At 38.3% G+C, this 14788-nt stretch overlaps 1 protein-coding gene across 4 annotated transcripts in view; it reads right to left on the bottom strand.

Annotated features, from left to right (window-relative positions):
• The window catches only part of si:ch211-196i2.1 (collagen alpha-1(I) chain), a 105546-nt gene that overhangs the window by 3816 nt on the left and 86942 nt on the right, over nt 1-14788 (bottom strand). For all 4 annotated transcript variants that reach the window (XM_056403960.1, XM_056403961.1, XM_056403963.1 and 1 more), the window contains 23 exons: nt 14585-14692; nt 13987-14040; nt 13639-13692; nt 12859-12912; nt 12719-12772; nt 11054-11161; nt 10839-10892; nt 10680-10733; nt 10441-10494; nt 9747-9800; nt 9254-9307; nt 9108-9161; nt 8832-8885; nt 7888-7941; nt 4635-4688; nt 4472-4525; nt 3797-3814; nt 3508-3561; nt 2851-2913; nt 2431-2596; nt 1973-2082; nt 850-930; nt 143-325 (listed from right to left, as the gene is read on the bottom strand). In XM_056403960.1, the coding sequence (XP_056259935.1) occupies nt 143-325; nt 850-930; nt 1973-2082; nt 2431-2596; nt 2851-2913; nt 3508-3561; nt 3797-3814; nt 4472-4525; nt 4635-4688; nt 7888-7941; nt 8832-8885; nt 9108-9161; nt 9254-9307; nt 9747-9800; nt 10441-10494; nt 10680-10733; nt 10839-10892; nt 11054-11161; nt 12719-12772; nt 12859-12912; nt 13639-13692; nt 13987-14040; nt 14585-14692 (1647 nt within the window). The remainder of the gene's footprint in view (nt 1-142; nt 326-849; nt 931-1972; nt 2083-2430; nt 2597-2850; nt 2914-3507; nt 3562-3796; nt 3815-4471; nt 4526-4634; nt 4689-7887; nt 7942-8831; nt 8886-9107; nt 9162-9253; nt 9308-9746; nt 9801-10440; nt 10495-10679; nt 10734-10838; nt 10893-11053; nt 11162-12718; nt 12773-12858; nt 12913-13638; nt 13693-13986; nt 14041-14584; nt 14693-14788) is intronic.

Raw genomic sequence — 14788 nt, 5'->3', positions numbered from 1 at the left:
GGAGGCTCATGGCTGTCAGTTAATACATGATCAATACTCCTCTTGCCATGTAAAAGAGATTTTATATCAGTTGCATGACTAGTGCGTCCTCAAGGCTTTGAAGAGTAGGGCAACAAAAGGAAGTTTAGAGATTTTTTTTTACCACACAGTCTTTAAGTTCCCCAAGGTAACTCTGCTTCCTTGTGTCAGTGAGGAACTTGATGTCTCTGTCTGTCTGGCCCAGTCTGTGTCCTGGATGGCAGGAGAAGGTCACCTTCTGGACGGCAGTGCTACTGTGTAACCTCAGAAAACGCATCTGGACCACATTAGCACCTGGATAGTAAAACTGAGGAGAAGAATAATAGTAATAGTAATAGTAATATACTATCAAGGATGGTTCATGGTTACAGATCAATAATGTTAACAATCAATATTAACAGGTAAAAACAAAGACTAACTGAATGGAAAATGAACAAAATGACATTATATGAATGACAGAAAACAATACTAGAAACATTACTGTAGAAAGTTACTGATGTGTTTCCTACAGTGATGAAAAAGCTACAAAGTGGAGCATGTAGCAGCCAAAAAACCTGATTTTTTTTCTCAGAAGTTGGTGGAGACAAAACCAGAGCAGAAAGGAGAGAATCATAATTTCATCAGGTGGAAACAAACACCAAAGAAAAATGATGCTAATGAGGTCTACTCCTGCTGGATGTGTGAATACTTGCTAACACACTGGCCATATATGTTTGTGTCAGTGTTTTTCTGTTTGTTGTGGATTTCTACTCCCAAATGTCCAGTAACATCACAGAAGACAGTTTTAATGAATGTTTATTTCTGTAGTTGCATCCAGAGGGACCGACCCACCTGAAACCCCTGCTCCAGCCTGCTGAGCCACTCAAAGGATTCTTCCTCCAAAAATTCTTCCATCCAAGCCTTTATGGGCAGCTGCGAGCAGAGACAAAAAGGACACACATTTTCAAATCTGAATGCAAGTCCTGCGCTCACGTAAGTGATTTGTGAACATCAGTGATGCTCAGACAGCAGCTGATAACCCTGGATTAGCATGCAGCTAAAGCATAAATCTGAAGTAAATTGGCTGCATTAGTAACAGATGCATCCGCTTCGCACTACGCATGAACAATTCATATTATCTTTGCTTGAGTGAGTCAGTGTTTTATGTAGTATTGACTGCATTGGAGCGGAAAGGATGACAGGTGAATGTGTGTTTTGTGTTTTCATACAGACTGCAGTCTGTTTTCAAAGAATTTTTAAAGAGTAATGCAGCAAATTGTCAATTAGTAGTAATAGTCACCTTAAAACTTAAATCTAAGGTGAACAATAAAGGTCATAATTTAGACCTCTAGTAATTGTTTTGTGTATTATATGTACATTCCACCTTTGTTCCTGCCTTTAATACAGTATTACATGTATCCAGCCACCAGCATTTAGTTTCAGTTCAACATTCATTTGTACATTTTAACTAATTATGTCTCAAGGTCCATGTTTTCTTTGATTAAACTGCTGGTGAGGAATGAACCTTTCAAGCTCAATTTACTGGCACATTTCCAAAGCAGTAGTCAAACAAACACTAGCTAGAATCTTTTATCTACCCTCTGAAAGCCCTTGTCCAACCATTTTCTGTAAATACTCCATTAATTATAGCTGTTTTGTAACCGTCGTTAGTAATTTTGAGACGTTAAATTCGTTTTTCTGTGATCAGCTTACGGCTAATCAAGCTAGCCAGTGTGTTGCCAGCATTCATACAACAATCTAAGTAATTGCTAATGTACTGTTTCACTAACTATGGATGTTATACTCTATTTACTTCTACTCCTATGGACTCCATGTACGGTATGTTTACAAGATTTAATACTGTGTTGCTGCTTGTTCTTTAATGTTAATAAATGTTCTTCGATGCATGCTTCGGGCATGTCATTGATCCAGAGGTGAAATTTCCTGCAACCCTCATCCGGTGATGTCTTTATACCTGAGAGTCTCGAGGATGGAGGCAGGTTTTTTTTGATGTGGAAGAGAAGCTGCAGTAGGCCAGCAGAGCATCAGCTGGGCTGCCCTGGTTGGGGTCAATGTAATACATTCCTGCAGAGAAAGGTCAGTGAGAGCTCAGTGACATATGCATATGCGTCAAAGTACTGTACTTCACAATGACAGGAAGACCTGAGCATCCACTCCAATGTACTGGACTCTACTAAGGAAAGATTAACGTTGTAAAGTGTAAAAAATTGCAGTGTGAAAACATTTATTTCTGCTGCTCTAACTAGTCCACCGATGTGATGTGATGAGAATCATAATAATGACACACTTACGACAGTAACAGCTTGTTACGATGATGCACACAAGCAACAGAGAGAAACAGAACTTCAACTACACTAACTCAGTGATTTCCAAAATAGACAATTTAAGTGTGGATTAGTGTCTGTGACTGACCACTGCTGTATTCAGGGTGACAGAGCCAGAGCTCCAGACAGGTGGTGGCAGGATACTCCTTGCTGCCATCGGGAGGATCCACCAGCAGCCGAAGCTCCTGCTGCAGAGAATCCAGCAGAGTCTGGATCAGGGGATAGTTGGGCTTATCGGACACGTACATCAGGTCCTGGACATGGAAGGACAATTAAATGACTTAAAGGGCAAACACCTATACACAAAAGATTTATTTATACTCTAGCGAGAATGTTTTACTTATTCCTGATGTTTTTAGTTAAAACTGTGTAATACTCAGTATAACATAACAATGTAAGTCTTGTAATTTGACATACTGCATATGCTCGTATGATAAATGCTTTTGTAATTGTAATCCCACATTAACCAAAATATTTTAATTGGACACTAAAGATATGAATAACTTGCCTTGAGCTGAGTCAAAGTCATGTTCAGCGACTCTCCTTGAGGTCCAGGAACGCCAGGTGGACCCTAAAACACAAGGTTGATCCACAAGTGAGATGAGAAATATATTAAAAATACTGTATGTACTAATATAGATTCCGATTTAGAAAAATATTATCCATTATAGAAAACTGTATTTTATCTGGTTCTTAAGGAAAAAAGCTGTAAACTGAAAAAAACACATTTATTAATTTAATGATTTTATTTTGTCTTAAAAATCTTAAATTCATAAAGCAAGTGAGTGATCAGGCATTGACTTTAAGAAAACATTCATACTTTGACAGTTTTGTAGTGTTCAGCTATATATTAGTGCATGTAATAATAAAACAATGGCCCAAGTGATAGACAAACAACCTTTTCTTTTTTGTTTTTGCTTATTTCCGCTACGTTAAGCTAATGTTGGCTAAAAGCCAGTCAAGTTATAATCTAAGCAACCTGTCAGACACATAAAAGATGACTGTGCTAATCTCATATTCAACTGAATCATCTCTAGGCATTTGCAGATATCTTAGAATAATGTATACATTCTGAATGTACTGTATCTAGTGTATTGTAAGTAATAAGAGAATATGATTTTTCAAGTGTTTTATCCTGTGTTGTCTAACTCTGGTGTAAGCTCACCGGGAGGCCCCTCCTGCCAGGCAGACCGGGCAAACCTTGGTATCCTTTCAAACCCTGCAGGGAGGAGAATATGAGATGAGCATACGATTCTGCACTGTCCTGCATGGCGATGCCACACCATAAAATAAACTGATATGAAAATAAAGACTCCAGCACAATCCCATTACATACTAACACCGACTCCACAGTGTGACAGCTTCATGAATATATGTGCTATCAACATGAACCAGATAACGGTGAGTTGAGCAGAAGTGTAAGGACAAGAGAGCTAGAGTTCAGGATTTCATACCTTTAATCCAAACAAACCCTGCAACAGAGGAGAGAACAGGAGAAGAAAAGGGCATTAGCATGATTTCTCACTGTGACACGCATTTATCAACAAAGCTTCCGAGTCCTTTTATCTACTGCATTACGAACCCATCAGCCACGGCTTCACACATTTTATAACCCAAGTCAATGGATTTTTTCCCCCCAGGACACAGTGGGTTGAACATAGTCATAATTTGCTGCTGAACTGTGAATGACTCAACAGACTGGCAGCTGATTATTTGGCTGATAGATAGCAGTTACTACTTTACAGGAATGACTGGGTTTATTATAAAACAATAACATTTCCATCACACGTTCCACTACCCTGGTATTTCCATTTTGCGGACACGATCTGGAAGAAAAGTATGAGTGACAGATGATCTGCTTGAATCTAAAATACTGAATATCCCGGAGAAAGAAAGAAATAAGTAAAAAAAAAGTATTGCCTAAATAAACTTTGTGTATCCAAAAGGATTTTCACAGTGGCAAAGTTCTTTCCATTAAAGAAAGTAACAAGAGTATGAAACCAAAATGAAAAGCAAAATACTGGTTACAAACAAAGGAAAAGAGGGATATGGCAGGTGGCTACAATAATAATGTTAAATAAACAAAATGTGCTGCACAAATTTGTAAAAGGAGTAAATCGCAAACGTACGGGCAGTCCTGGCATCCCTGGTGTACCCCTCGACCCTGGAAAACCAATACTCCCCTTCAGAGAGAGAGAAAGAGAAGTGGAGATCATCAAAACATTTTTACACCTCCTCAAAAAGTCAAGCTTCTAAATACAAAACTAACTTGACAAAGTTTATACTGTGTACCTGCTCTCCCTTTAGGCCCACTGGACCTGGCAACCCATCAGGACCACGAATTCCCTGAAAAAAAAAAAAAACCATCACAGGAAGAATGACACAATGCAAGCACAGTTTCCTCTTCTTGCCCTAAAATTCTCTTACTTCATTACTTACTCCCTAAATTTATTCATCTTTTTTAAAACATACCAATTTTTCTTATGTCCTCTTTCTTTAAGACAATATCGTTAAGCCCTTTGTCTGGTCTCTCAGAATTGTCCATTTATGCTCCTATTTATCAGAACCCCTCTTTTAAACCAGGCTTGATGGCAGTTGTTTTTTCACATTGGTCTGATAAGGGTCGGTCTACCATCAAGGATCTCTAGCAACAATCGTAGACTTCCCTCCTGCTCACTATTGGCAGTTGTAACAGATGAAATTGTGAAATGTGCCTTCAAGACATGCTGTGTTGCCTAGATACGAGAGGAGCAGCATCATCAGACTGCGCTTTTATTTTCCTTTAGTTAGTTGAGCAGCACACCTTGATAAGAGTGGATGCCTGTTAATGAGTTCCTAATTTCTTTTTGCACCTCAACTCAAGAGAAACATTCAGCGTACACGTGATTTCTGTTTTGTTCATGTATGATAAGAGAGAGCCGTCCAACCAGGCATAGTATGGTTGAAGTGTAGTAAGTTAATAAACGATGAGTATTGTGGAAGCCCCAGCGCTTGTGTGGATTTGAGTTTTCTGTCTTTTCGTCCTTTCTCCACGCTCTCCAAACTGCTTCAACCAAAATACACAGACCCAAGCTGTTTGGGTACTATACACTATACTTTACGTTGATATGATGCCCAAAGAACACAACTTCTATGACCTTACGACTAGAATCACTACCTCCAAACATTTAATCTCAGTTTGTTGGCCTTTTTTTCTCGAGCAACCTTCCTATCCACATTAAAGACGTATGGATTAAGGATACTGATGAGGAGATTTTGGATGAGTTATGGGTGAAAGGGTTGGATGGGATCAAAGCATGTTCTATCAGTGCTGGACTTCAGCTTTTTCAGTTTAAAGTCATCCATCACCAGAACTTTCCATCTGTCTCTGCAATCTGTGATAAATGTAAGTCAAGTGACGGGATGCAGTAATCTTTTCTGGTCATGTCCCAAGCTCAAGAGTTTTTAGGATGACATTTTTCAATTGCACAGCAACATATACAGCAGACAGTTAATCCCTGACTGTCTGTTGGTGATATTTGGTTACTCCAACTACTCTTTTGACTCTTCCTCCTGCATCACAACAAGCCCTCAGGCTCAGTAAGGTCATAGCAAAAAGGCTTAGACTAAAAGAGATGAAATCAGTTTCCCCTCCTTGCTTTAAAAATAACAAAACGACATGGATCCCTGTCTATACCTGGAAGAAATCTAGTGTACTATGTCAAGTGCCCACCCTTTATTGAGCATATTACGAAGGAGCGACCTGGGAACTAATCACATTGAACTGTACTGTACTGCTCTGGGCTCTGATCTGCCAGCATTTTGGCTTTCTGGCCTGTGCCGTGGACCTCTTCCTCATCCTCACATGGTATTGGATCCATGGACTCTGACTCTCAATCTACTTGTGGAGATTTCAATTATTGTACAGACTGACATGCATATGAGCAGTTCCTCTATGAGCTGGCAGGTTCTCTGTTTTATTCTGTTCCACTCTATTAAGTCTATTTGTTTTTGTTGCGTGTGTGTTGTAAAAAGGTAAAATTTCATAAATAAAATATATATACATGTAGATAAAATAAATGTTTTTGCCCTATGAAGAAAGGCAGATTATTTATTCATGACTTGCACAACAAGTCTGGACTAATCATGAATTTTGTTGGTATCTAAGAAAAAATTCTCAGTATGAGAAAATTGGTGAGTGCCACAAATTCTCTTCTATCTTCTATGCTTGTACCTACCACATAAGAACGAATCTGTTCGTATGACTGGTTCTTACATGAGGCCCAAGTCAAGTCAGTAACTCACATGACAATTCAAGAAATAGTCATAAGAGCAATACACATCCAAGCAACGATTTAATTCAAATATATTCTTTTAGTTAATAAACGTCTTCTTGAGTTTTGCAAGATGCTGCCAGATTCAAAATGACAGTAGCCATAAATTAATGGCTATAAATAAATAAGTGACCATTTTTGCAGTGTGCTGGACAACAGTAGATAAATCATGTGGACAGTTCACAACATTTAGTGTTTAATGGTCCTGTTCTCATCCCAGCACAGTGACTCTGTAAAAGACCCAAAAAAACATGTACAACTTTCTCTTTCTTAAACAAATAAAAACATTTTCTGATCATCGGCCATACAAGTTAAATAACGGGCACCACCCAGTCCCCACTGTAACATCTTTTCACCCAGTCAGTGAGATGCCAAAAACAACCCTCGTCACCCAAGACCCTTCACACCCCTTTTAAAACTCAACCCAACTCCTCTCTCATGGGAAGATCATTTACTATAATGCTCCATAATTCCCCTCTGCATTTTGTTTTAGTGTCTGAATTGTGAGCCCCAAAAATTCCAATAATTAAATTAATCAATAATTATCTGAAATTTACAGCTCACTATAAAGTAAACTGTTCAGCGTCTAATATAAAGGGAGTGAATGAAGGAGTAATTTCACCACCAATATGACAAGTTGTTGGTCTGTAGACTGAGTGAACCGTGTCAAAGACAAATTTACAATCACTATGTAATGGACAAAGGGATGGACAAGGTTTTTTCTGATTCTTCAGTATGATGTACGTATAATTAGTATATAGTTTAATAAGGCTGACATCATGATTGAAATATGTTCAGTATCTCTACATAGTCATTATTACTATTTACTGCTTTAATATGACAAACACATTATGAATTAGTTATTTTACTGATGCTTTAACTGCAAAAAAGTCAGAATAATTTTCTAATTGCCAAACTTGTATTGATATCCATCAAAAATATTGCTATTTTAAATCTAAGGACCTGGTTAACTGAAAACATAAACATACAGTATCTATTCACAATTCTTACATATGTGAAAAACTTTTTAGACAGCATGCATACATCGCTTAACAGCATATTTAGGAATATTCGTTCCTTCTTGACTGTAATTATTAGGAAAGAATTAATGAACATTACCTGCTACTTATTGATCACACCCACAGACAAAGTTACCACCTGAACTATTATTATTTGCTTGCAGACATTATGTTTATCTCCTTATTAACACACTACACCTTGAGAACTCCTACCTTCATGCCATCACCTCCAGGTGGTCCTGGCAGTCCCATGTCTCCTTTCTCACCCTGAGGGCACAGACAGTGCAGTTTAATCTCCACAATAAAAAAAGAACAAACTATTCTGATCTGCAGAACCCAAACTAAACCCAGTGGGAAAACACATTTTATGAGCTGAAGCACAACAACAGCTCAGTTTTAACAGCATTTTTTATTTCTGCTTATTAACACTTGTAATCCCTCCTTGCACGTTGCTATGACAATCAGGCAACATTAAAACTTCACATTTAGTTATCACAGAGTCACTCTCGCAAAGTGGAGAATTTACCACTGGATTCGCCTATTTCATTCATTGGTTATGAGCCCTGAGTTGCTTTTACAAAAACCTCACATATCCCCCTGACAGAAAAAGATTCAACCTGTAATGAGCTTCTCATATGACACCTAAAATTGATTTTATAATTTTATGTGTGTGCGTGTGTGGAGGGGGTATATATATATATATGTATGTGTACATGTGTATGCATATACATATGTGTGTGTATATATATACTGTAACTATATTTGAATATATTTTGTTGGTTCTCATTAATTTTATTTTGAGTTTCCTGATGTATGCATGTTATGTATTACACAAAATTACTCAGTGCTTATTGGAAACTTTAATAAAATTCAAATGGTTCTTCATTTTCATTTCTAGTTACCTTTAAAGAGAAAAGGTACACTACATTTTTATTTGAAGCTAATGTCTCTTTCAGAGGCACAGTATACTATATAAAAGGGAGCAATACAAAACACTGTGTTTTACTGAATCTAAGATAATCCATTATTATTTTAGCAAAAACTAAATTAACCAAGCCTTTTTTTTAGCAAACTGAATCCTGTGGGATCCAGATGGGTTTGGTCCTGAGTGGAAACCTTTCACTGATTCTGTGTCAGGTTTATTTATTCTTGCTTACTTCTTTTCCTTTTTCACCTTGATCCCCCAGCTCTCCACGCAACCCAGGGATTCCCTTGGTGACAAAAAAATAAATACATATATCAAGTGCATATCAATTCACTGTCTGATAAAATGCTCTTTAATTGTGGAATTTATTACTTGCGATGTCTTCTTTCCAAATCACTGAACGGGACAGATTGCTGAACAGACAATCTCAGTGCTAATGTGTCGATATGTTCAGCTATGACATAAAAACAGATGAACTGATGTTAAATGAGCAAATAAATTGACTTACGATGAGACCGGGCCACCCAGGGAGTCCTCCCAGTCCTATGTCTCCCTTTTCGCCCTGAACAACAAAACACAATCTACTGTTGGCTCATACATCATAATTAAATTGGATGTACACAAAGCCTGAAGTTCTATTTCCATATATCCCACCTTTGGTCCTCTGTCTCCTCTGGTCCCCCTGACTCCAGCCTTCCCTCGTTTCCCCTGAGGACGAGTTTGTCATGTTTTTCAATGAGGCAATCAAAAGCAAGAGGAAACACACATGCACATGCACGCAAGCACGCACACACACACACACACACATACACACACACACACACACACACACACACACACACACACACACACACACAGACACACGAAACAACCTAATATCTTATGTATGAATCAGTTCATGCAGTGACTGTCAGAATGGCTGTTTCTGGCCACTTTCCTCTATTATCCCATGTATACGTGCCACTGCATATACTGTACATGAAAATTCCTGTTTTCAACACTAAACAAAGACTCTTCTCCAGAGTTATAAAAAGTTATAGCATTAGAATTACCAACAGAGACAATGACGATTCATTACGACTGTGGATTTCCTGCTACACTGACTTACATTACTTAAAACTGCATTGCACCCGCAAAAAGCTCTTACCCTCCTGCCAACATGTCCCGTCTTCCCTGGTGCTCCATTCTTGCCATCGTCTCCCTGTTGGGGTAAAACAAAAACTCATCAGCATCTTTAGCATCACCATGGACCAATTCCAAATGCAAAAGGAGATGTTTAGCTCCTGCAGTGTAATTTGTGTGTGGCAAAATCTGTAATCAAATCAATAGAACAAAAATTGAAAAACATTTCCTTCTCAAAACACGAGAGGAAATAATTTAGATAAGAAGTGTCAGTACTTAAAAAAGTAATTAAAGACAAACCATTTTTTGAGCTGTAAACGTATTCATGTAGACTGTTTAGTGAACAATTAAATTCCCTTTTCTGGTAGGGAAATTTAAAACTACTGTAACAGTTATAGTTTGTTTGATGCTCAAGATTTTCACATAGTCTGACATAAATGGCCAAAAAAACTATTTACATGCAAGATTAGTGTAGGGTTGGTTCAGCACCCCGTTTTATTCTTCATAGTGTTAGCAAATCAACTGGGGATGGTACCAAGCTAGCCTAACCTCTCATTGTACTTTGGTTAAATTTCAAATGCATGTAGGAGGTGGGGGCAGCCTTTAATAACATGTTTTCGAAATATGCTTATTTGCTTGGAAATAAATATGAAGCTATAGCCATCAGCCAGTTAGCTTGGCCTAGCATCATGGCTGGAATCAGAGCAGAAACACCTTACCTTCTCCCCTTTCATGCCTTGTTTCCCCTCAGGTCCTGATCTTCCTTGCACTCCCTGCACAGAAATAATAGCTTTTTCTCATTTTGCTGATAACATAACTTTCAGACAAACATTACAAACAACACTGTTTTGGTTAATTCTCAATAATCAATCACTACCAAACAACTAGTATAATAGATCAGCTGCTGAATCCAAAAATGTAATTTCATCATCTGTGCTATGCACATCTGTATACTTACAGGAGTGCCTGTGGGCCCTGGGGGACCCTGGGGTCCCATCTCTCCGGGAGGCCCCTGAAAAAGAAATGGAAGAAGCACAAATACCAATGTTATAGTAGCTAAGAAAAAAGCAGTCTTCAGCAGTTATTCAGACAATCAGACAAAGAGCTGATGTTGTACCTCAAACCCTGGGAGAGCTGGAGGACCTTGGATTCCTGGCACACCATCCTCACCCTGCAGGTAATCAATATTATTGAGGCAGATTTATGGATATTTGCACACAGCTCTACATTGTTTTCAATTGATGTATTCTTCAAGAAGGCACACTCTCATGTAGAACTGCACTGAGGTCATATTGTTGTCATGTTTATTTATAACTGTCATACAGTAGGTACCTGTTCCCCTGATGGGCCTGGAGCTCCTGGCTCTCCCTTCAGTCCCTGTGGCCCCGGTTCCCCTTTAGTTCCCTGATCTCCCTGAGGTCCAACTTGTCCTACTGGACCCTGTCGTGCAAACGTCATAAGAATGCACTTTCAATACAACACAATCACCTTGACAAGTTATTATGTTTTTTTGTTTTGTTTTCATTTGGGCGTAAAGGAGCAATTTGTTTGCCATTGCTACAGCATTAGCATTAACAGCTATTTACTTACCAGTCCTGCCAAGAGCCTCAGCCATCGTTGCATTTACAATACAAGAGGTTATAACACGACCTCTGAGCAGAGTTACTTCTTCAGGGCAGACTGGACACTAAAGTGACTCCTAACGGAAAGTTACGAGACTCGCCAGCCTGGCTGGAGCTAGCCGGTTAGCATGCAAACTTTAGTTGAAAAAAAGAAGTAATATGAATAAAAGCAGCAAAGTTTAACATTGGCGTTGCTTTCCACCACTGGAGACAGCTCTTGGCAGGTAAAAAATTATGTTTGATGCTGAAATTGCAATGTTTCCTCTAGACTGGTAAGTAAACAGCTGTTAATGCTAATGTTGGCTTTGTATCAGTAAACCTAAACAATAGTTCCTTTAAAAACTGATTTTACTTATATTTAATTAAATGAAAATCCGCTTTTTGGATGGGATGCTTGGTGACTTGATTCAACAGCAACTAAATCTTGAACAGTTTTATGCAAAATAATGCTGACAACAGATATACTGTACCACTTCAAACTTCAACTATGCAAAGACAACATTTTTAAATTACTTGCAGTTCCTCAGCTGTTGGTTATCTGTATAGACACAGCTCTGCCTTGAGTTAAATGCTAATGTCAGCATGCTAACATGTTCACAGCAACAATGCTAACATGCTGATGTTATGCAGGTACAATGTCCACCATGTTCAACATCTTAGTTTAACATGTTAGCATGCTAACATTGCTAATGACCACTAAACACAAAGTACAGCTTAGAGGAATATAATTAGCTTTGCATGTATTTGTTTATGAACAAAAGTAATGAACAAACTGAAATTTTGGCCTAACGGTGGCACTAAATGGAAAAATGTTTGCACCAAAGTTTATGGTCATGCATCCAATATTTCTTGAGACATTTCAGTTTGGACCACAGTGGTGGACCGACCAACAGACTGGCATTCAATTATCTAGAGCCATGATGCTAATGAGGCTAAAACCCACCCTTGATGTACCCGATACACTTCCTAATATTTATCTCAATGCTGCGATAACTTTGTTTCATTATCAGGGCTTCAGATGTTAGCAGATGAAAAGACCAGTTGATGTAGTCTAAACTCAACATGCCTTGTGAATTCATTCAGCAGTACTGCACCACTGTAATGACCATTAAAACTTCAATACCACTCTAAATATCTCACTTTCTCTTTTAATCACTTGAAGGTGTAATCCTCCCATGAATACTTAATTTATAATGTTTGCTGTAACAGAACAAAAGGAAACTCATGCTTTTAGTAATACTGACTCCATTAGCTACAACCCAGTCAAATGTGAGCTGTGAGAATAACTTTAGTGCAGCAGATGTAATACTGATTTGAGTATATGGCAAATAAATCAAAAAAAGTGAATAATTTCCTGATACTCAAGGACACTTACAGGTGGTCCCAGCCTCCCTGTGTCTCCTCTGATGCCATGTGCTCCACTTATTCCCTATGAACAAGACAAAGACAGAGCCAAATGGATTTTCCACACGCATGCTTTATACAGTGTTGCATAAAATGTTAAATGGAGTTTACCTGAGGGCCTCCTGACCCGGGAGGTCCAGTAATTCCTGAGAGCCCAGAATCTCCCTGGAGAGATGAATGAAAATCTTTAATTTTGCTCCTTTGACATTTCTTCTAATGTAACTGACTGACAAGCAAAGAACTGAGGGTGATGCTTGTGTAGAAAAAAAGAGGATGTATTAGAAAATACAGTATGTGCCTAGCAGGGCTGGGGTCCTCTCAATGAGGTGATTATTGAGGACAAGCACTTTTATGTTTAGTTGAGTTACTCCTGTGAGGGTAAACCCTAAGATACTGCCTTGTTTTACTTTACACAAGACTGAAACATGCACTGATGTAGAGTAGGTTACAATAACAGAATAACATGGAAACCTGGACAACATGGAAAACATTTCTTTTAAACTGTGGCTGTAACAATACGCAGGATAGATTTGAAAGAAGAAACTGTCATTTTACCCAACATCCAAAGGGGTTCTGACCTGCCTGGCTGCACGCACGGGTGCATTGTTTAACCCAATTCATCTATTAATGTTACTTCATGTCTTTTCAACATACTGTATTACTGTAAAACTGAAAACTTTAAATCAAGTATTTAAAAAATTGTGATTGTGATGATGAGTCGTTCTTGTTACCAGAAATACCATCAGTTCAATATCAATAAAAGCAATTATAAAATATCAAGTATAATTTTTGTCAAAATCATTGTTTTGTTTTGATTTACTTAATTAAACAGTAATTAAGAATTATGAGTGTATGGTAGCAGCTTGTTACGGAATCTTTTTTTTTTTTTACCTTATGTCCTTGAGGTCCATTTGGCCCCAGAGGTCCACGAGGGCCCGAGATTCCCTAGAATGAGCACAAACACACCACAGACAAAACTAAAAACAGATGTGTTTGAACATGTGTATATTTCCATAGATGTTTATTCTATAGTTGTTTATTTTTCTGCTGTGGTAAATGAATTTCCCAGTTGTGGGATAAATAAAGTTAATATAATCTAATCTAATCTAATGTGTGGAGACAGGAAGAAAAAATTAGATGGATCAATAAATGTCAATCACAGCTGTGAACTGTTCAGTAAAGGTTCATTTGAAGGCAGCACGTCATCGACATCATCAACACATCCTGTAACAAACTCACCTTTATCCCCACCAGACCTACAGGTCCCACTTCACCCATCAACCCTGGTTCACCCTGTTCAAGAAAATGAATGTGACATCAGGAACAGTTTCTATGGATCAGTCTGATTGGTCAGTTTCATATTCTATTTATACTGATAATTAAGTGACATCTTGGACAGTTTTTCCTCCGCATTTTATTATAGGGGAACTCCAGAAGCCTACACGAACTCTATTTCTCTCTATTTCTCTATTTCTATTCTATAAATTCTTAAAATTCCTGCTGTCTATCATGACTATTCGGACTTGAGGGGTTTTAAATGGTCACAACAGAGAGAAAACACATTTGTGATCTTTCTATTAAGGCTATAAAACATTAAATAGTTCTTGATTATGCATCTCTTATAGACATATTATACAATCAAAACTTTTAAAGGATAAATACCACAAGTGTCGATCTGTCTCTCAAGTCTTTCCAACTTCCTTACTGTCTCTGTTGCACACAGCCTCCAAAATCCAAAATTTTTGAGAAGTTTGGAGCATGTCTGCGTTTCATTAAAATGTGGCAAAAATACTAAACACACAATTGCCACACATATGTGAGGAGTGAAAATGCTGACCATTAGTCCAATGTGGCCCTTCTCTCCCTTTGGACCCCTTTCTCCATTTTCTCCGAGGGCTCCCCAGGGGCCTTCTCGACCAGACAAACCTAGAGGTCCCACCTCACCCTGTGGACAGGAACCACAGTCTGATCAGAAACTGCAAACATCACCCAGAGAGTCAAACTAACACAATCATCTTGCTTGTAATCAGAGATGTGAACA

The sequence above is a fragment of the Seriola aureovittata genome, chromosome 18, assembly GCF_021018895.1.
Source record: "Seriola aureovittata isolate HTS-2021-v1 ecotype China chromosome 18, ASM2101889v1, whole genome shotgun sequence".
NCBI classification, from domain to species: Eukaryota; Metazoa; Chordata; class Actinopteri; order Carangiformes; family Carangidae; genus Seriola; species Seriola aureovittata.
Note: the sequence above shows the minus strand (reverse complement) of the source record. Positions and strands in the feature narration are given on the sequence as shown.